The sequence below is a fragment of the Silurus aristotelis genome (assembly GCF_946808225.1).
Source record: "Silurus aristotelis genome assembly, chromosome: 11".
NCBI lineage: Eukaryota > Metazoa > Chordata > Actinopteri > Siluriformes > Siluridae > Silurus > Silurus aristotelis.
Genome location: NC_139584.1, coordinates 23653770 through 23676195, shown reverse-complemented (window position 1 = coordinate 23676195; position 22426 = coordinate 23653770). Strand labels below are relative to the sequence as shown.

Sequence of the window (22426 nt, the reverse complement as noted above, 5' to 3'; positions counted from 1 at the left end):
TTAATATTTTTTAAGTAGGTTTAATATTTAATTAAGTAAGTCCACCCAGCATAATAAACTAAGGCCTTAAGTTTGACACCTGTATGCTAAAATAGCAGCATGCTGGATACAATGTGATGGAAAAACACACAGCAAAGGATATGAAACTTGACTGCCATGCAGAACATTCAAACATTCTTGGCCCTTACATACGCTCCTCTCTTCAACTCTTGCCACCGGTTTTCAGTGCCAATGCTTCATTCTGCTGTGGTCTGAATGCTATTTTACTGTGGTTCTAGGAGAATCTTTTTCTTCAGTTGAGATTTGGGATAACTAAATCCACCTGTACTGACTGTGGTTTAAATGTCAGCCGCCTAATTGAGACATGTTGGTTTTTTTCTGTGAGTCCTCTGCTCTTGCCATCCTGGTACCTCCTGCTTGATATTACTGAATAAGGCCCTGTCTGCCTACCAGATGGCCATTATTTTTTCTAGAACATGCTAGTGTGTATGTGCGTGTTCATTCCTGGTAGGAGTATAGCGTATCTTTGTGTGAGTCTGATTGTTCTGTCTTAAGCTGTTTTTCTCTCTCTAACTAGGCAGATTCAGAGTGCGGTTTCTAACAGATGTGTGTGTAAGTGTCACACACTGCTGGTGGGCTCGTACTGCTGGACGTTTTTGTGTAGGTCTGTGAATACGTTTTTTTATTATTGCTATTTTATTGACCCCATTCTTTTGTCACTTGCATAGACCCAAACACACACACACACACACACACACACACACACACACACACACACACACAATTCACCATTCTTACATACCCTGTCATATCTATTTCCTAACAATTTATTATTCAAATATTATACAATAATGTCTATTTATTTTTTGCTAAATTAATTAGCAACAATTGTAAAAAAAAATTTAATTAAATTAAAAACATTGAACCTTTAGAAATTTTTTTGGGGAAAAGTTTGGACAAAGAAAACCCCTAGCTGCAGGCGTTTAGGGGCCCAGTGTAAGGGATTTTTCCACTTATATTTTGCACTTTTCACTCAGTACCACAGAGATCAAGGCACCCGATTCTCATGAAGTCTGCGACTTGAACTGATTACCATCCCAGTAGGTGACTTCAGATGAAGTAATGGAGCTCATGCAGAGGAACGATGTGCTAAATTGCAGTAACATGACTACTACTTTCCAACACTGCTGCTATTACGCTAAGATGATAAAGTACATGGTACATGGTTTTCATTCTCCAGAGCTGTCACACTGTATCTTGTAGTTCAGTCAGGCAGATGGATAGACAGCCATCGTGACTCACCTTCTGAGTCAGTTCAGACCCTACAGCCAAACACCTCCTCCATAATCCACAGTCAGATTATGTTAATCTCATTAGGACTGAGAGGAATACAACCACATGGGCTACTGAGTACACTCTGAATAACCTTGTAGCCTTCAAAGATGAGGGTAAGGGTTTGTTTTATCACATGCATCAACAGCACATAATTATTCTGTAAAATTTATTATAACAGGGGTAAATACACACTCTTCCATGCATCATATAGTTTGTCCTTAAAATAAAAAGCCTCTGATAGTATAAGCATTTCAGCAAGACAATGCTAAATTACATACTGTATCTATCACAACAGCATGGCTTTGTTGTAGAAGAGTTTGGGTGCTGAAATGGCCTGCCTGCAGCCCAGAACCAGTGGAAAACTTTAATATATTTTGAAAAATATGACAAAAAAGACCCAGGACTGTTGCGCAGCTAGAATCCTGAAACAGACACAAACGGGACAACATTATTTTCCCAAAACTCTAGCAACTGGTCTCAGTTCCCAGATATAGACTGTTGTTAAACGATGCTACACAATCCTATCCCAAATTTTGCCGCCAAATAATAATAAAAAAGAAATACCTTATTGTTTCCACCAAATGGTAAAACATTTGGTAAGTTCTGTGTTCTATTATGAATGAAATCTGTGTTAATGAGATTTGCAAATTATTGCATTCTGTTTTTATTTACATTTTACACACTGTCCAATTTTTCTTGGATTGTACTTACTTATAGAAAAATTCAGACTAAACTTGTTTGAACACGCAATGTCAATGTCGACATTGACATGCAAGTCAGCACAAGGGTGGATTCGAAAAAAGACCCCTCTGTCTAACACACACACGCCAAACAATACCGCAAGGTGTGGGAACAACACGGCCATTGTACATTTGAGACAAAGACACGGAAGGAGTCTCTCTTTCTCTCTGGTCTGCCATACATAAACACAACTTCAGTGTAGCTAATCAATCTGCCCCATGTACTTCTTTGTGTCACTGATTGTACGATTTAATCTGAATCCCCCTCTTTGTGTCTCTGTGTGAACGCACATTAACGTCTACAATTATGCCTCTTTCAAGCACTTTCAAAATCTGTGTCTTTCTGTCATTAACTACCACAGTGGACTCATCTTCCTGGCATGTACAGTGCCAGTGGTAACGGTGTTACGGAAATCCTCACACCTAAATGGGAGCTTGTAGATGCCATGGCCTTTCAGTGCATGTGGCTGCATGTCTGTTTTTTCACAGATGAATGTGTATATATACCGTAAATGTCTGTGAGCATGTTCATACTTATTTGTGTATGTGTGTGTTCAATTAAAGATGAAAAGTATTTATAGACTTTACTGCTTTAGATCAACATTTGTAAATGGTTCAAAAGCTAAATATTGAGGTGGATTACTGGCTTCAGGCTGTTTCTCTGCTAATTAATATTACATTTATTTATTTACACGGCCCTTTCAATAATAGACTAATCGCATTTTAAAGTGGGAAACATGATGACATGATATCTTTAAGAAACTGCTTTGTCCTGTCTTGGATTCAAAACCTCTTCTGGGAACACTTGTTGTGAGGTGAGAATCCATCCTGGATGGCATGGCAGTCCATACATACATATTCAGACAATCAATCAAACCCAGCATTAGCCACTTCAACATTTTTTACATGTTTTTGGGAAGTATAACAAAACCAGAGAACCCGGAGGAAACCCACACTAACACAAGAAGAACACGCAAAGCTCCACACAGGCAGTAACTACAACACAATGTGTTTTTTTTTAGGTTTCTGTCAGTATCACTTGTTCCTAAACTCTTGCCAAATGATGAATTCTCATAAATTTATTATTATTCTGTGATTGTCAGTAATGGCATGTGGTGCTGACAGGCTCTTTGGCATGTACCTTTGCCAGTGATTCACCTTTGGCTTTTCTATCAAAATTTTCCAAAGTGCCTGATTTTGGCAGACTTTGAGGAATGTTTGATTGGTCCTCTGTAATTACTAATGTGTTAATGTACTATGTAATGCATATACATTACAAATTATAAAAATTTAATTTTAAATCAATTATAAAGTCAAGTCTGAGTACACGTCACCTCACCTGACCTCTGCTGGGCTCTTCAGTAAGACTCTTAGCCCCATGTATACTGAAACTGTATCTCAGTAGGTTACTTAAATGATAACCAAAAGAATAAATGTACGGTAAGAGTCTCAAATCTCTACAATCAACTCCATTCCAAATTAACACCTGAACAAAGACCATTGTTGCCACCACTGATGCTTCAATTTTATATTTTTCCTTTTCTGTAGACTGTAGTAATACTAGTAAGAGTAATCCACTGAACTGTTGCCTGTACATTTCTGACCTTGCAGCTTATACTAAAGATATCACAGAGTATAATAAGGAATTCTAAGTCATTCAGTCAAATTGAAGTCCATGTCTAGCACTCAAGTGCTACTTGACTGCTCGTAAAATCTAAAAACCTGCTGTTCACATGTAATCACCAGCTACACTCTGAGAAATAAAGTGACTTTTCCTTATTGCCCTGGTGGTACTATCCAAGGTTTGTTGTGATCCTTCAGTGAAATAATGTAAAATATAATGTTAAAACTATTGAAATGTACACTACTTACAATGACAAAATACTAAACAGGGCCTTAACAACAAATTGATATTATTGGTCAGAAAATGAGCAAGAATTAAACAAATGCACTCTGGCAACCGCAACCATTTTGCTCATTTCCTTTTGCTGCAGTGAAATGTGGAAACAAAATCATGATAATGATTTAAAGTCATTAAAGTTGCATGCAACAAAAGTGACTCTTTGAAACAAGTTTATCCACATTTAAAGAAAGCAAAGAGGAAATCTATCCCATACTGAGCATTACTTTATATGTCTGTTTAATTCTTGTCTATTTTCTCATCAATGTCTTGCTGTTAAGGGTGTTTTAAAATTGACACGTGTACAATACAGCACAATGAAATTCTTTCTTCACATATCCCATCGATGTTAGGAAGCTGGGGTGAGGGTGCAGGGTCAGCTATGATAGAGCATCCCTGATGCACAGAGGGTTAAAGGCCTTGCTCAAAGTCCCAAAGTTGGCAGCTTGGGGATACTGGGGCTTGAACCTCCAATCTTCCAATAAGTAAGCCAGAGCCTAAATAACTGAGCTACAACTTCCCATTAATAGGTCTTGCTATTTGAGGCTTGGTTTGTTGTTTTATTCTATTTTATTTCTTTATTGCCCATTAATGCAAACGATTGCACTCTGAAAGTGAAAGACAATCACACATACAAAACCTTAGGTGAAGGATGACAAATAATTGAGGTTAAAAATGCTGGGTGTGTATTTCTGGCTGGTTAAATTAAGTTACCACTGTACAAAATGTTTGACGTGTATATAGTAAATGAAATGATGATGCATTGAATTCACACACCTGGTGTGTGTGTGTGTGTGTGTGTGTGTGTGTGTGTGTGTGTGTGTGTGTGTTAAAGCGGTAAAGGAAAACCTGCGTGTAGAATTTCGAACTGATCTCACGTTACTCTCTCTCTCTCTCTCTCTCTCTCTCTCTCTTTCACTCACACACACGCACGCGCGCGCGCGCACGCTAATTCCCCATTTCACACGCTCGGACTGCGCCATTGCCAAGAAGGAGCGCATACGTCACTGCGCATACGTGAAGTCCGTCAGAATGAGAGGCACCGAGGCACGCAGTGAAGGCAGTTGTATACGATTCAACGAGCGAGCGAGAGATGAGTGTAGCAGCGAGAGCCGGACGGAGGGAGGACGCCACTGACCCAGCGCCCTCAGCACCCTCAGCGCCAGGGTTTCACTTCACCTTCAGCAACACGATCGCGACGTCGGCGCGTTTGCAACAGTAGGAGGCAAATCATCAAATAAACATCTACAACAACAGAGAAAAAAACAGCACCACTTCATTGTTTGACCACGCACAAGGAGTTCAGGTAGGATGGATCACTTTGTGTTTGTCTTGTGCGATCGGCGCGTGGAGGAAATCAGATGCGCAGTCGATCCCCCCCTGGGTACATCAGTGCGCGTGCCCCCTTCTGCAGACTACCATCTTGATTTCTGCAGCTAGTAAGAATAATGATGATGACGGTGATGATGAGGATGAGGATAATGACAATGATAAACCAATAGGGGTTAATAAAAACGGGGGTCACGACGTAGTGAACGTGCACCACGCTGGTTTAAAGCGGTAAAGATTTCCGCATCGCTCTAGCGCGCGAGAGGATTTGCGCTCGAGCACAATGTCTCGCGATGGACACACAATAAATCCCTATACCTCTTTCTTTCCTATTAGAAAAACGCAAACCACAGAGCAACATGTGGAATGAAAAAAAGTGATACATGTCTGTAGTATGTAACGTTACACCAGACTTCTCCACTGCACGCGCGCTTTCATTTCTTTCTCGCGAGACCAAAAACTCTCCCACGTTTCTCATGTATTCTTCTATATTACAAAATCCCTTTGCATGGAGCCAAAATCAGTTCCTAGATGCTCTTTCAGATCTGTCAGTGTGAGCTCATAAAGCCTGTCTTTTTCTATGTTTTTTTTTTTATTATTAGCAAACAAGACAATGAATCCAAAATTGCTCATATAAATTACTTGTATCACTGCTGTTCATCAAAAGGCACAAGAATATAGATCCCAATTTTAAAGTTCAAAGATAAAAAAACCCACTGCTGCATTGATACATACCCCATTCCTGAGTTTTGGATATTAGACAGCAAGAAGGATTAAATTGTTTCAATTAACACTGAATTGACACCCCACTGGGCAACACTATGGTGCATTGACTGTAGGGGTGGGCGATCTAGAAAAAATATTATGTCATGATATTTTCAGCCTGGATCATGATCATGATCCACAACAATGTCACATATACCTGTACAAAACAACTAAGACAATGTTCCTTTCAATGAAAACAAAGCACTACAAGGAAATGAACCTCAAAACAAAACTAAAAGGAAATCAATTCTTTTAAAAATGAAAAATAATAAGCATGGACCGCATTATGCATAATGCATTAATTATTTAGGACAGTGAATTAAAAGATGATGGACAGATAATTGATTATAGAAATGAGTTTAAATGCCTCATCCATTTATTAATAATGAATCATTTGACATAATTTGGAATGAAATATTAATGTTTCATTGCACTTTTCTCTAGATTGTTTGTACAAGTGAAAAAAAACAGGAGTGTTGCGGTTTAGTGTGATTTGTTAAGTCGTGAATAGAAGTTGAGCTTTATATGCTTTGCCAGGTAATATGCCCTGGTATCAGCAATGTCTTACTTGTTTTCATGACGATTGCCTTTTTCAAGAACATTCGTTATTCTGTTTGGGTCTGTCCTGTTATTTTTTTTTTTCAGATGCAGTTACACTTGTATGCTCCAAAAGGATTTCACTCTTTGGGGTGCTTTATTTTGAGACTGTTTAACAGGTTTGGCATGTCTACTCAGTGCCACGTGCCAACCTTACATTTACATCTTCTAGTTCTATGTCCCTAGTGTAAAATCCAGCTAAATAACCTACATTTTTGAAGGACCAGATCCTTGTTGCTATCAGAAAGGTTACTGTGTTGTCAAACAAAACAAGGAGGAAATATTAGTTATGCAACTGCTACGCCTGTTTTTATTGGTTTGAAAATGCTAGCTTGCTAACAAACTGATGAGTGGATGGTCATTCAATTTTAGTATCATGGATCATGCAATCTCTCTATAAAACAGGAGGAATTTTAATCGCTCTAGACATATAATATATTTGTATAATCGTATAATGGCATTATATCATCATTTGGCTTACCCCAAAGCAGACCATTCTACCTCCAGGATCCAAGGTCTATACTGGGGTTCTATGTAGAATTCTGCATGTTCGCCACATGTGGGGTTTCAAAGAATTCAGTTTCCCACTTTCCAGAAACATTCCAGCAGATGATCCAACTATTCTTCATTACCTCTAGGTGTAAATGTGTATGCGTGGGGTCCTATGATGTACCAGTGTCCTATTTAGGGTGTATTCCTGCTCCAGATCCATACATTTGATCAGGATATAGCTAAAGATATAAATGACTAAAGAACACCCCCATGGATGTAGTACATGTAGTAGACTCCTGTCTTTTTTAAACCCTAATTTATGACCTGTCTTTGACTTATGATTTGAGATATTCTATGTATGTAAAGTTATGCAAACTACATTCAGCACTAGTCTGCTACAATACAATCACTTTTCACAGGAACCCCATTTAACACAAGGCTTAAAACTGAAATTGCAGCTTAGGGGCTTTGGACTTGACTTGGAGGTGAAGGTGAAATGATTTAAGACTCCAATGGTTCTTGAGGGTAAACAACTTGACGGAAACACATAATTTAGATGATTTACAGTCATCAGTTTTCATCAGGAGTTTAACAATCACCCGTGTGAGGTTACATCTACACCATATACACTATATGGACAATTTTTTGTGGACAACTGACACTAAGATTCTTATGTGCCTTTTGAACATTCCATTCTACATTCACAGTTATAATAAACACTCTTCTGGGAAAATGTTCCACTAGATTTTGGAGGGTGGCGGAAATTTGTGCTCATTCTGCCACAAGGGTGTTATAAAGTCAGGTATTGATGTGGGGTGAGAAAGCCTGGGATAAACTGTGTTCCAGTTTATCCCAAATGTGTTTAGTAGGGTTAGAGCTCTATAGCAGGCTATTTAAGATCTTCCACAACCATATATTCATGGAGCTGTCTTTGTGCACAGTAGCATTGTCAAATGGGTAGTCTCTTCGTGGAGTGCATGTATTTTAATATTTACATAATTAAACAATGTAAGTTTGAACAAAGCAAAGCAAAGTTTATAGTGATGTTATGGTTTTGCTGAGTCATGTGAAACATCAGAGACACCGGGCCTTTAAAGCCTTTTTTTTATATATATAAAACCTGATAGTTTTAACCCTGGATCGACTTTCTTGTTTAGTGATACTCTGTACCAGATCAGAATATCACTCCTTGCATTCAGTCTCAAGCCCTATTGATGTGATAGACTGGGCCTCGCCTATTTTGCGTGTTTCTTTGCATGTCATGGCAATAGGGTAACATTTCATCTTTTGGCAGACAGCACAACACTGGCAGAAGATGTTCTTTCTAAAAGAAAGTGATAGAAGGAAAGAAAATGAGAATCTAAGCCTGTAAATTTGGCAATAAGTACCTGATAAAATCGTACTGGATGCCAGCTGAGACATGCCCACAAAACAGAAAGTAAGTCAGGTAGATCATAGAGAGTTTAAGATTTATATACCTATATTTATTCTATTTTTAGGCTTTTGGGATACTAATTTAAACCACAGAGAAATTAAGAAAGGGGAAATGCCAGTAACAGGTAAACATGCTGTGTTGATTTAGGTTCATACGTCGCTTGAGCGTTTGTCTACGTGTCTGCATTGCGTTAAAGATGGCAAGAGAGCAGGTTTTGCCCTGATAATAAAGACTATTTACATTCCTAAAGGGTGGAAGGGTGGAATCGTTTCGGTTAGAGCAACCAATTACCCCTCCACCCTTCACCCTACCTTTCACACACACATATATATATATACACACACATGCACATACACTATTGCCTCTCCCACAAATCCTACATAAATAAGCCATGCACAGTCATCTTAAAAAGCTCCAGGGAATTTAGCGATATGCTGACTGGTTAGCTTTGCCCTATACTTTAAACAGATAAACCCCCACTCCACACTCACACACACGCACACACACACACACACACACACACACACACACACACACACACACATCTATCTATCTATCTATCTATCTATCTATCTATCTATCTATCTATCTATCTATCTATCTATCTATCTATCTATCTATCTATCTATTCATATACAGTATATGCATACATACATACATCACACATGCTCTGATGCTCTACTGTCTACAAACAAGCCTCTGTCCTTGCCTGGAAACATTCACTGAAATTAATGGAAACATCAGACTGCATAGAATGAGTCAGTCTGTGTGTGTGTGTGTGTGTGTGTGTGTGTGTGTGTGTGTGTGTGTGTTTGTGTGTGAGAGAGAGAGAGAGAGAGAGAGAGAGAGAGAGAGAGAGAGAGAGAGAGAGAGAGAGAAACAAGTATCTCATTTAAACATTTGAAATGGCCCATGTGGCCGTGAGGCAGGAATTTGATGCTCGTATTTTGTGTGTGTGTGTGTGTGTGTGTGTGTGTGTGTGTGTGTGTGTGTGTGTGTGTGTGTGTATATATATGTGTGTGTGTGTGTGTATATATGTGTGTGTGTGTGTGTGTGTGTCTAAGACTCAGAGGTAAGAGTTGTCTAGTGTGATGTCATATGTATAGTATGTTAGATTTGCCATTTGAATGTTTTACAGTAAACACCTTGTGTGTGTAACACACTGTGATGCTGTAACACACTGAGGCAATTAAAAAAAAATGACTGAGAATGTGCAACGCCTTTCTACCTTATGAGACATTTCAGTCGACAAAAATATCCAACTATTCTATATCTTTATAAATTCTGCATTTAGGGGCATTACATCATTCTGACGGAGAGAGAGAGAGAGAGCGAGAGCGAGAGAGAGAGAGAGAGAGTCAGAGACACACACGCACACACATGCACACACACAAAGAGACAACAGTAAGACCGAGACAGAGGTTCAGACAGTTTCCAGTGTAATGAGTTTTAGTCAGTAAATGTGGCAGTGACACATCTGCTAAGCATTAATCATTGTCAGCCTTCATCCCATCATACACACAACACACACACACACACACACACACACACACACACACACACACACACACACGTGTGGCTGATGTGCATTACATAAACACATAGGCACAAATAGGAACAAGTACAAAAAAAAACATCTGGCTTGGTGAACAAAGTCTGATTTTCCCTTTTCTCCAGGCAAAGTAAATACACACACCCACACAATATGGTAAAAGCACACACACACACACACACACACACACACACACACACACACACACACCTCTGAGCTTGCTATAATAAGAGTGTAATATTAAGAGTATGAAATTTGCATAGGCAGAATTCCAATCTGCAGTCATTCTCCTTCTCATCTGTGGCCTATCCCCGCCTTCCCTGTTTTATTACCATGTTTTTACTCCTACTTATCTTTTTTATCTTTATTGTCACTCATTCCTCTTAATCCAAAGTGTGTTAAGAAACAAGAGGACCTGCAGCACTGGCCAAGGAAACATTAAAAAATCAAATAAAAATAAAAATAGGGGACATACACCCAACCTTTTTTCTGAATTGGCTTTTCCGCTGTACTACGTGTTTACCTACTGTATATACCATGCTTTTTCTACCATGTTACATTTTACTCAGAATGAAACCATAATACTGATTCCTCGGTCTAAACATTCTGTAGCTCACTTTTTTCTCCGTGGCTCTTTTCATATCTGTAATGTTGCTGAATCCTTTACATTACGTTTTTAAATTAATTCAAGCTCCTTGTTCCTTTGCTTTCCACCATGACTGTATCTTTCATATGACACTCTAGAGACTCCTGTACAATATCCAAATGCTTGACCAAATTTCTTCATAGTGATTCAGCACTTGGGGGTGGAAGTGAGTCACAGTCATGCATGCTGGAGAAGAGGTTGGACTGAGTTGCTGACAGGTGTTTTACGGTTCTTGGAGCAAATCTCAGGGAAAGACCCTGAGTAAAAAAACAGATGCAGTGTTTCTTTTAGAGGCTAGTGAAGCCAAAGTGCTATAACGCTATAAGTCACACTGAAGTTTGGTTCTCACCAGAGTTTTTTGTCTTTCTTTTAAATTAAATTTCATGCAGTATGGTAATGGTATGTAACCATGCTGTTTTTACCAATAATGTAACTAGACATAATATTTCCAAATGTGCATTCACTGTGTATTTTTATGATACATTTTATAAAAATATGAAATAGCTTTTTTATTTTTTATCAGCAGGCTACGTTCATTATGTTCATATAACTAACCTATATTAGTATATGCAATACAGATGACCTGGTATGATTCTGAACTTTTTGGGAGTGTGATTTAGGGATGTAACTGAATATGAATATATTGTTCAGATACACCGACCAGGCATTACATTATGAAATTATAAAAACATGACCCGCGATTGAGTAACAACGATTATCTCTTTATCGTGGCACCTATTAGTGGGCTGTATATTTAGCAGCTAGTGAACATTCTATCTTCTAAGTTAATGTGTCGGAAGCAGGAAAAATAGGCAAGCGTATGGATTTAAGCGAGTTTGACTGTGATGTCTAGACGACTGGGTCAGAGCGTCTACAAAACTGCAGCTCTTGTGGGCTGTTCCCGGTCTGCAGTGGTCAGTATCTATCAAAAGTGGTCCAAGGAAGGAACAGTGGTGAGCCGACGACAGGGTCCTGGGAGGACAAGGCATATTGATGCACGTGGGAAGCGAAGGCTGCTCATGTGGTCTGATCCAACAGATAAGCTCCTGTAGTTAATGCTGTTAATGCTCGACGGGTCACTACTGTTTTGGCAGTGAAAGGGGACCAACTCAATATTACTCAGGTGGTCATAATGTTATACCTGATCGGTGGCTATAAAGTTATGCCTGGTTGGTCTGCAGTATATGGATGGGACACCACAAGAACAAACAAAGTGGAAACAAAAATAAATTCAAGCGTACAAACAGGCTTTAGAAAAACCTGTCCGAGCCGAATAACTGACACAGAGTTTGTTCTCGAAACCAGATTTTACAGATTGTGTTGATAGTGCTGCCATTTCTATATCTGTGTTTTTTCCCCAGTGTTTTCCGTTGTTTCCAGGGGCATAGTGTTATTGTTTATTAAAAAAAGTTACACCCATTAATGCATTCAGTATTGCCTTACACCCCTCGTGTACACTTTCCATAAACTAAATTTGATGGATGACAAAGACTGCTTCCCACTGTAATGATTTCATGCATTTGCCATTCCATCCCACATGTATTTGTATTTGTGTACGTGTCTGTTTTTTTAATCAAATGTACCTTTGTTTCTACACAGGAGCCGACATGGAACACGGCAGCCAATTGCTGATCAGGTGTGACCTCAGACGGCAGAGCATTTCCATGGCGCTTCTGCTAACGATCCCCTTGCTTCTTGCTTACGTCCAGCCAAGTGCAAGCCAAGTATATGTAAACTCATCCTTGTATGATGGCAACACCAGAACGCCTGCTCCAGAGAGCTTAGAGCCTTCTTTTTCCTTAGACTGGACAGAAGTTCCTGACCATATACTGGGTTCAGAAAACGTAACAGACGCAAACGCTTCTGTTGGAACCGATGAGCAAGGAGACACTATACTCAATGGGCAACCTAAGGCTATAAATAATACAGTGGAGGAGACACCAACAAAGCCTTCAAAAATGTACATAAAAGTTGACCTTACAGCACATTCCCTATCACCAAAAAACAGAACTGTAGTTGAACCCAGCCCGACTCAAAGTTCCCCAGTTACTACAATACCCACTCAAAAGATCAGAGGCTTTTCTGAAAAGGAAACAACCACATTTATACACATCAAACTAGATTCTGGCAGAACTACAACAGTAGAGGCAAAAAAAATGCCCAAAAAAGAAATTACCGACACCAATAAGGAAGATTTGTCAGTGTCAGCAGTATTACTCCCCACTGTAGAGGGCTTAGTAAATTCAATCACTGACTCTGATACTGGCCAAGCCCAGGCACTGCATACCTTTGCAACAACTCTGTCCAGCACTATAAAGCCTACTGTTGGCTTAGTGTATCAGGGCAAAGCCTCCACTAATTCACTGGCCAACAAGAAACCAACAACATCTGTATATTTGCCAGTGGTTGCTAATACGATGAGCACGACCGGGGTTGATCTGGGGGGTAAGAAAATATTGCACATGTTTCAATTCCTGTATGATGTGATATCGCTATTTTTTTTATTCCACATTGTGTTCCCTTTTTTCTTCAGCTGAGCAAGGCAGTACCACTGCAACAGGATATCCGTCAAAAGAAAGTCCATCACCTTCACCATCACATAATGGATCCACTACCTTATTATATACCAACATGACCGATCTTCATCTGAGGATACCATCACAGAGAGAAACCCTAGCCAGTCTGACTACACCACAGCCCAAAAGCACAACACAGCTAGCAAGCACAAGAACGACAACCAATCAGAAGTCTCAAGGAGCAGGCTCTACCACAAGCAGTCAACAAAAAACAGAGATGAAACCTTCACAAAGCACAACCAAACAACAAAGCACAGCAGGTATGTGTCAGTCGAAAACTCACATGTGTTTTGTAGTTCTTGGCTGTGTAAGAAAACAATGGCTGCACTGATGATGAACAAGTTGGCATGAAGCGGAATTATTTATGCAGCTGGTTTCTTACGGGAAATGTTTGGACAAAGCTCAAAGGTACAAATAGGAGCAAAAGAGAGATAGAGAGAACCAGAGATAAAAAGAGGAGGACGGAAACAGTACATGTTTGCGGAAAAGAAACAAGACAGAGCCATGGGGAAAATATGCATGGGAGGGGATGAAAGAGAGGGATGGGGGAGTCAAAAACAGCTAGAAGAGAGAAGAGCAATAAAGGATGAAGTGAGCAAGGACGAAAGCTTGTCAAGTTTTACCGTTAGAGACTGTGAACACAAAAAATGGATGGTTTGTAAATGGAAATAGAGAGGAGAACGGGGGAGTGATTCGAGGGAATTCAGAGAGTGATGAGAACCAGATGGACAGAGAACTGGGTGCAACAAAGGAAGGAGACAAGTGTAACAAAGTGGTGCAGAATCTGAAGTAGTAGTATAAATGCCAGCCAGATCGTTTGCTTCAAATGCTTAAGAGCCTGTTGCTTGCTCTGTGAATTATCACCATGTTTCAAAACACCTTCACAACAAAAAATTGTGAATGATGCAGGTGAAACAGGGTGGTTGAAGTGAGTGAAATAGTGAGAGTGTGTCGGTTTAAGATGGTGTTTTGTGTGAATGCCTTCAGCTGTGAAACTTGATCAGCACATCTGGGCTTCCTACTGTTAAGGAGCAGGAATGAGCTACAGGAAATACATGTTACTAAAAGCATGTCTGTTTTAACATTTGTTATCTTAAAAGGGTTGGTTTAAGAATACGTGCCAACATTAATTCTAAATATGAGTGGTTGAGTATGGTTTTATGTGGTTTTTGGACGATTCAGAAGCACATAATTCTTTTTTTGTGGGAATAGACAGTTTTCACTAATCTTTACTTAAGCATGTCATCTGTTATTATTTTGATTGTGCATGTGTGTGTGCGTGTGTGTGTGTGTGTGTGTGTGTGTGTGTGTGTGTGTGTGTGATTTGAGACAACGTCTTATAAACTTAAGAAAAAAACATCAGTTTCAATTTGTTTTAAAGACTTATTTTTAAACAAAACCACAATCTTTATCATCATATATTGTGCAGAGATTATGTGATTCTGATTATAAATCTTAGGCAAAAATAAGAGATGTAGAATAATTCCAGTGAAAGTTAGTTTTGGAAAAAAAAAAAAAACATCTTAACAGTCCTTCAAACCTATGTTATGCAAAACAGGTTTCCAGTGAAAAAATCTTCCAGGCTGTTCCTGGTTAGTTCCCAAGTGCGTTTTTATGCTCATACTTTCTGTAAAACCCTTCAGGCTGTCATACACACCCCTGTTTCTCACTCTGACCTCCTGTTGGGGAATAACAGTATGTTACCTAACCATTGCCATTTAAAACTCATAAATGAGAGCATAGGGCTTGAGAAATTGAAAAAATAATTTGCATAGGATTTTTCAGTAAAACCTGACAAAATTTTAAAATAATAAACACAATAACAAAAATAATCATGGCAAAAATATAATTGGCAATAGTTAAAATAGAATGATACATCACTCTTTAATGAATAAGTGATAGTTTTAACAACCTTTAAGCCCACAAGTGTATTGCTAGTTACCAGTTGTTTGTCTATGCTAGCTTTTCAGGCTTGAATAAATGTTTAGCCTATCACTATATTCTTGAAATTTTGTGTATAAGCATAAGACAACTAAATTCTAAATTGGTCTGAAATGAAATAGTGTACAACAAAAAGAATTTTATTTGCCCTGCTTACCCCTATAACATTCTTTATGTTTTTCTTTCATAAAAGCTATTATGTAAGCATTGCTAACATGCTACTAGATATAGCTAATTCTCAGAATGCAAATGCCTCTCCTAATTGTTCGGACAGGTATTTTTACATCTGTGTAAAGGAAATGCATGTAATAAAGAAAATTAAATAGCTTTTTGTAAAATATTAGGATTTAAATAGTAACTTGTGTTTAACTGTGTATCACTGACATCATCAGTTTAGAAATTCATTGCCTTTCCCATAAAATATTGCATTTTTGACCGGCGACAAAATAAACGAATCAATCGGACTAGCTATGATATTTATATTATAAATTTTGAGCAATAGATTTTTTCAGCTAGATTTTGCTAGATTCATGCTCAAGTAATTGAACAAAGGGGTGTAGTTCTGTTAAGAGATTTTGTGTTTATATAGAAGCTATATAAATATAAATACCCTCATATTGTCTAATCAGTGACTGAAATTTAATCAGTTATCCAGCTGAATGGACAACTGCTAGTTTGCAGAGCATATCCATATAAAGCAGATAATTGTAAAAAAAAATAACAAAAGGTTGTAGCTGTTGCCCTTTATGTCACTATTTCATATTGCATATCATCACATGGCTTGGTGGTGTAGGACTGGTAGCATTGTGGTAAAAGCATTGGACTTTGGATTCTAAGGTTGTGATTTCAAATCCCAGCTACACCAAGCTGCCACTCCTGGGCCACTGAGCAAGGCTCTTAACACTATGGCTGCTCAGTTGTATGAATAAAATAACTGTACATCACTCTGAATAAGTGTGTCTGCCAAATGCCATAAATATAAATCACATTTTATTGCCTCTTTTCTCACAGGTACAACCACTTCTCAAAGCACAACTCTTTCCCTCCCCATTGGACGTGGACGTTTGCTACCAATGGACGATGAGGCAAGACCTGTAGAAAAAGAGCATTCTTCATCCCTGGGGAATATCCCATCAGTTAAACCCGGACCCACTCGTCCTGCAAATTCCTGTACCAATAGTTCGGGCCTCTGTTCTTCTTCTGAACCCTCAGACACACTCAGTGAAATTGTCACCTCTAATCGGACCATGTTGGTGTGGGCTGACCTGAGTCGCACTCTGTCATTTGCCTGGGAGCTGCACGTATTTGGCTGTGCTGCCCTCTTTCTGCTTCTCACCGCTGGGGCCGCTTTGGGTTTAGCCCTTGCTCCCAGCATGCACTGCCCTCACCGTGGGGCTCTAGCACTAGCTAACGGCCTCCTGCTTCTCACAGGTATAGTCCGAACCATTTACTTCCTGGTTGATCCCTATGGTTCTCGTCTGCTCCTGCCATTATCAGTCATCACAGCCCTATACACGTTACCATTGCCTCTGTTAATATGGGTACATTGTGCAATGGTAGTATTAATACTAAAAGGAGCTGAGGTAGTTTTGCTGCCTCCACCTCTACAGCACCCACCTCTTCTAGCTGTTATGGCCATTTTCCAATGTACTTTACTGCTAGCTGCTGATCTGCTGTCACCTGCACTGTCGCCTGCTGTACCTGTTGTCTTGCAGAGTCTTACCTTGTTTTCTGGGTTGGTACTGTGCCTGGGTTACATATTCTTAGTACTACCTTGTTTGTCCAATGTCCAGGTCGGCCACAGTAGAGATAAAGGGCTCAGTAGGTCAAAGATGAGGGTGCTGATACGTGTGCTAGCAGGGGGTGCACTTCTCGGAGCACTGTGCTGTCTGTTGCATGCTTACACCTGCTTTTGGCTGTATGGACTGCTTGGGGACTGGCGCCACTTTCGCTGGTCTTGGTGGCTGGTTCAGTTTTGGGCACGGCTGCTTGAACTTACATGGGCATTCTGTCTGTTGCTGCTGAGCTCTTGGGTTTTCTGGAGACGTCGAGGGGGCCAGACAGGGCGAGCTCCAGGACAGGGTGCTGCAGTTGACCTTACCTCACCATGCTCATCCTCCAATTCTTCAGAAACACACACTTGCTGGGCAAAGATTGTGCAGAGCCTGAAGGGAAGGCCATGTAGGAAATCTGACAGCAATGGGGTAGGAGGTGCCAGTGGTGGTGGGGTGGCAGGGGAGCTGCCTAATAACTGGGCAGGGCAGGAACGCTCAGGCGCAGACATCAGCAAGAGCCTTATAAGAAATCGTGACCCCCCCAAAGAAAGTAATCGTGGACGCAACCAGAGAAGCATTGAAGGCTCATCTGGGTCACTGCTAAGGTTGCAGGCACTCAGTCGACCACACCAGTGCTCACTGAGCAGCAGTCTGGACCGGGATAAAGAGTCTGCGATCTCACTTTATGACTTTGACTTGCGTCCTCCATCTCCAATTGACCTGACCCGCAGTATTGATGAGGCATTGCACCGTGAGCATCTGCTAAGGGGTGGCAGTCTGTTCCATCCTCTGGGACCCCCATCACCACCTCCATCTCCTGCGTCTTGGATGCGCAGGAACAGCGATCCTCAAATTATGCTCTCGGAAAGCAGCGATGAGCATACTATGCTGACTGAGTCATCCACTGGCTTAAACCGCTCCATTCCCAGCGCTGTTCCAAGCCGGCAGGTAACAGCTCCTCCTACACCCACACATCAAGGACCACGCTGGACCTCTCAAGCTCCTGTGCCTTCATCCATTTCTTGTCCCATTTCCTTGCACCCTTCCCCCAGTATGGGTCGAGCCCCTAGTCCAGGCACAGACGATACCAGACCATTTTTTACTCCTGACCTAGATAAGGTGGGGGCAGACAATGCAGAGGAGCGAAGCTACCTGAGAGTAAGTCGGCACGATGACTCGGCGAGCGTCACCAGTGACATTATCGATCTTTGAACTGTTTTAATTGGTCAAAGACCAATGACTTAGGTAATAACCAACCGACAATACCTGAAAGACAATAATGACTAACTACAGATTGGTGTGACCTAGAATAAAAACATAAATATCAAATCGGACTTCATTTAAAACACATTAGGTTTGCATGCAGTATGAACTGTTTTTATTTTAATTTTATTCTGAAGGTGTTTGTTCATGCCATTTGTTAGGCTCACCTATGTATATATTTAAGGTTGAAGAGCAAAATGAAACAACAAACTGTGTTTAAAAAATGCTAACAGCTAATATTTCCTGAAATTTATCATAGTCAATTTCTGGATCTGTATTATTTTTTATTATTTATACATAGGCTGAGAGTATTAGCTCAATATGACTGAACAATTTTAAAAACATTCATTTGCAAACATGGTTGTTTTGTATATTGAAGTTCAGAGACTTAAGTTGCATTCTGAAGGCGACTGAGAGACTGTGTTGAGATTAGAAATTGTCCCCGTAAAACTAACTTTTTTTTCTTCCTGATGTTCCAAGTCAATTTACATGAAAGTAATATTACGGTACGTTTGTTTTTCAAATGCCACTTTTTAAAAAATGTTATGGAAAGTTATTTTACTAGGATTGTTTGGGAATGTTTTTTTTTTTTGATTGATCAGAATATTTTCATATCTGACTGATATGCTGTATCCAGGCACTTATGTCTTTTATATAAATATAAGTGTAAGAGATTTGTTATGACATTAGAGGTCATGTCTATGTTTATGAAAAAAAAAAGTCATTGACTGAGGGTAAAGTGTTATGACATAGAACATAGTAAAAACTAGCATGACCACTTGTATTGTAAGAGCAGACATTCCAGTCTTAATGCAAGACTCATGCAACAGGTCTTAATCAGCATTTCAAATCATTAGTATTGTAAATAATGTTGCATTAATTGCAAGATTGCATTGCTGCATTTTGGTTGCTCTTTCTTTCTGCACAAAGTATAATTCAGCATGAGTATCAACAAATAATAGAATTTTTTTTTTTGCTAAATCCACATACTAAAGAGAGTTGTGATTTTAATAGCCAAATGCAAATTTTAAATTGGGATGGTAAAACATTTAGTAGAGAAGTGAGAGGAATATATATATATTTGCACTGTTCCTGACTGTGTATTTCAGACTTGCACTATAAGCCAAAACATACGCAAGCAAAAAGATTACTGAAGACGTAAATCTTTAATTTAAGGCTGTGAGCTGCATTAGAAAACATTTAAAAATGTAGTCGATTTGTGACATTTATACCATATATGTTCTTCTTTTAAAGTATAACGTATAATGACAGCCCCTAACATTGACCAGTGTGTGTTCATTTACAAAAATTACATCTATTTACTTTTGATATCATTATTTTTCTTCAGATCAAAATAGTATAAGCTTTCAACAGTATGATGTTTCATAGCGTTTTGATTTTAAATGCAACCGAAACAACTTAAGGCAAATAAGATTCATAATTATAATATTAATATTAATAAAAATATAATAATAAAATAATAATAAAATGTAATGTTGAGTCATTTGCCACGTTTATAATAAATGTCACTATCTCTTCTAAAAAAATGATTAAAATCTTATTTTATGTACAATTTCATATCCAATCGGGCAGTTCGTGTCTTACACAACAATTCTGAAGTTCTGTGTAAAATAAAAGGAAAATGTAAATAATGCTATTTTTGTGGTTTGTAAATAAGAATATGTCATGTTCCAAATAACATGAAATATATTTACTGTGAATGACAATCCTGAATAGGGCAAATGTATTTCCAGGCAAAATAGAAAGACTGACATTAAAGAGACTCTTATTTTTTTAGATACGTAAAAGTGTATCATTAAGAATCCTAGTGATTTTTAAACTTAAACATTTTGTTTGTGTGTTTGTTTTGTAAGAAAAAGAAACAAGAGGGGGTTATTATATATCCCAAAACATAATGATAAATAAAGAGGTTAAAAAAAAAAGATATATGATACCGTCTTGCACTTAAGCTTTTTTCTCTTGTATTCAAGTATCTTCCCAGACAATGTTAACATTTTTCCTATTCTCTTAAGTAGAACACGGGGAGGATCGCAACTGTGAAAATGCACTGACCAGCTTGAGTTTCCATATCCTGGTCAATATGTGATTGTGTAATTGAATGTACCTGCTTAAATAACTGTTTTATTTGTGCTGTCATATGAACCAATGAAGTGCCATAACAATGTCTTGTATTCCCCCATCCCACTCATACTGGGTTGGCTTTTCTTCTCTTATTGATAGCATTGTCGTTGTTATTTGTATTTTATGAATTAGGGAATTAGGTGCCCTAGTGCAGTATACATGTATTTTTGTGCCAGCATGCATACAAATCTGAGTTCATCATTTTCTTTAAAAACTGAAACAACTCTCTTATTTTGCTTTGGCTATGTCTTTTTTTTTTGCTGATGCCTGTATGGTTTTGATTAAAACTGATGACAAACTTTTTCTGTCTATTTTAATTTTGTATTTTTTAAAATGATACAGTTTCAATTTTATAGCAGCACAATCTTATTGTCATCTGCCGAATGCTTTTTTTCTTCAGAATGCTGAGATTTTTTCAGAAACCAAATTGCAAAAGTTTTTCTTTTGAGGGGGCCAAGCATTAAAGGTACACAGGCACCCTGTTGTTATTCTACCTTCTCTTCTTCTCCTTCTTCTTTTTCTTACTAGAGTGTCGACGCAGCCCATTTTACAGTAAAAGGTTTTGAAATTTGTGTCACTGCTTGTACACAGTCTTTTTGTATTAGATATTCCCACCAAAATATGGGACAAATTCTGCCAATGCTTCATGCTAGGCTGAAATTTGGGCCTAAATTATTGGTCATAACTTCATAAATATCTGCCCTAAATGTAAAAGCCAGATTTACTATCATCTTGGATTGTTTGATTTGTCACACGTTATATTAAGAGTAAATATTTTGGCCCAACAATCTGAAATCAAAGTCAGCAAAAAGGATTTAAGGTATTTGCACACCTACACAAAGCTTTCTAGGCATCTTCAGTACCATGATCTGAGGCTATGCAACAAATTCTCTATCAGCACCACCTACTGGTCAAAAGTTAGAATAAAATATTTACAAAATGTATGTCTGCTGTAACTTTCCTTATTGACCTCTTCTCCAAAGTTTGTCCAATCTTCACCACAGTTTATGGTCAAAACATATTCTTGTAATTAAGCCCTTTGGTTAAAAATTATTCAATGATCAGTTGTCCACAAACATTTGTCCATATAATGCAGTTGGAATAATTGGTTAGTGAAAAGCATGGTGTTAAAGAATGTTTTCCCAAATATAAAAAAAGCATTTTACTCCTTTTTTTGTTTTTTTCAAGGTACACCAAACTAAAGTTTTTACATACATTTCAAATTAGATTAGAACTAGAATAAATAAATGGAATACATCAGTGGAAATGGAGATGGAGAAGCTCTGATGCTCTACAATTACCTTTAGATCTGGAACACTACATTAATGAGAAGAAAATAAACTGAAAATAAACTAAACCCTACCTTAAAAATACATTGACAGTCACTTGTTTAACCACATTCACAATCAGATAAGTGCATGAAATGAAGAAGTAAGGATAGAAGTAAAATATTCGATAAACTTTCTCAATGATTCCCTCAATATGTCTACCCTGAAAATCACACACTTGTATTAACTGATACAATATAGTAAGTTCAATATTACAGGTAATGTTGATACTTCCATTATTTAACCAGTACTTATACCTTCAACAAGTAAAACCAATCCCACAATAAACAACATGGACAACACAAAAATAATAATATGTTCTTGGTTTTTCTACTTTCAAGATGGAACAGGATTAAATAGTTTGTGTATCTTTCTTTCTTTCTTTCTTTCTTTCTTTCTTTCTTTCTTTCTTTCTTTCTTTCTTTCTTTCTTTCTTTCTTTCTTTCTTTCTTTCTTATTACTATGACAAGCAACATCAATACCAATAATAATAATAAAATAAAACATTTCACTTATTACAATTATAATTATAATTGATATAAAAAAAACTTTTCTATTTATGTTCTCTCTCGACAAAGTTATTATTAATACAGACCTCAGTGCACTTTTG

General features: G+C 38.4%; 1 protein-coding gene and 1 long non-coding RNA gene across 2 annotated transcripts; one reads left to right on the top strand and one right to left on the bottom strand.

Annotated features, from left to right (window-relative positions):
• The first annotated feature begins 4794 nt into the window (after window positions 1–4794).
• LOC310733291 (uncharacterized protein) lies at window positions 4795–20273 on the top strand. The gene is made up of 4 exons (XM_083554432.1): window positions 4795–5281; window positions 12391–13236; window positions 13325–13627; window positions 16320–20273. The coding sequence occupies exons 2-4, from the start codon at window positions 12399–12401 to the stop codon at window positions 18293–18295; spliced, it is 3117 nt and encodes a 1038-aa protein (XP_083410558.1). The 5' UTR covers window positions 4795–5281; window positions 12391–12398; the 3' UTR covers window positions 18296–20273.
• Window positions 20274–20836: 563 nt separating this feature from the next.
• Window positions 20837–22398, bottom strand: LOC310733422. The gene is made up of 2 exons (XR_014535734.1): window positions 22278–22398; window positions 20837–22209 (listed from the first exon to the last, which is right to left on the bottom strand). It is a non-coding gene; the product is annotated as an uncharacterized lncRNA (long non-coding RNA).
• Between the last annotated feature and the right edge of the window lie 28 nt (window positions 22399–22426).

Excerpts from the sequence above, each read along its gene's own strand:
- LOC310733291 (XM_083554432.1), top strand. The coding sequence starts at position 12,399 with ATGGAACACGGCAGCCAATTGCTGATCAGGTGTGACCTCAGACGGCAG. Across the intron at positions 13,237-13,324 it reads GACCGGGGTTGATCTGGGGG|CTGAGCAAGGCAGTACCACT; the intron begins GTAAGAAAATAT and ends TTTTTTCTTCAG. Across the intron at positions 13,628-16,319 it reads CAAACAACAAAGCACAGCAG|GTACAACCACTTCTCAAAGC; the intron begins GTATGTGTCAGT and ends CTTTTCTCACAG.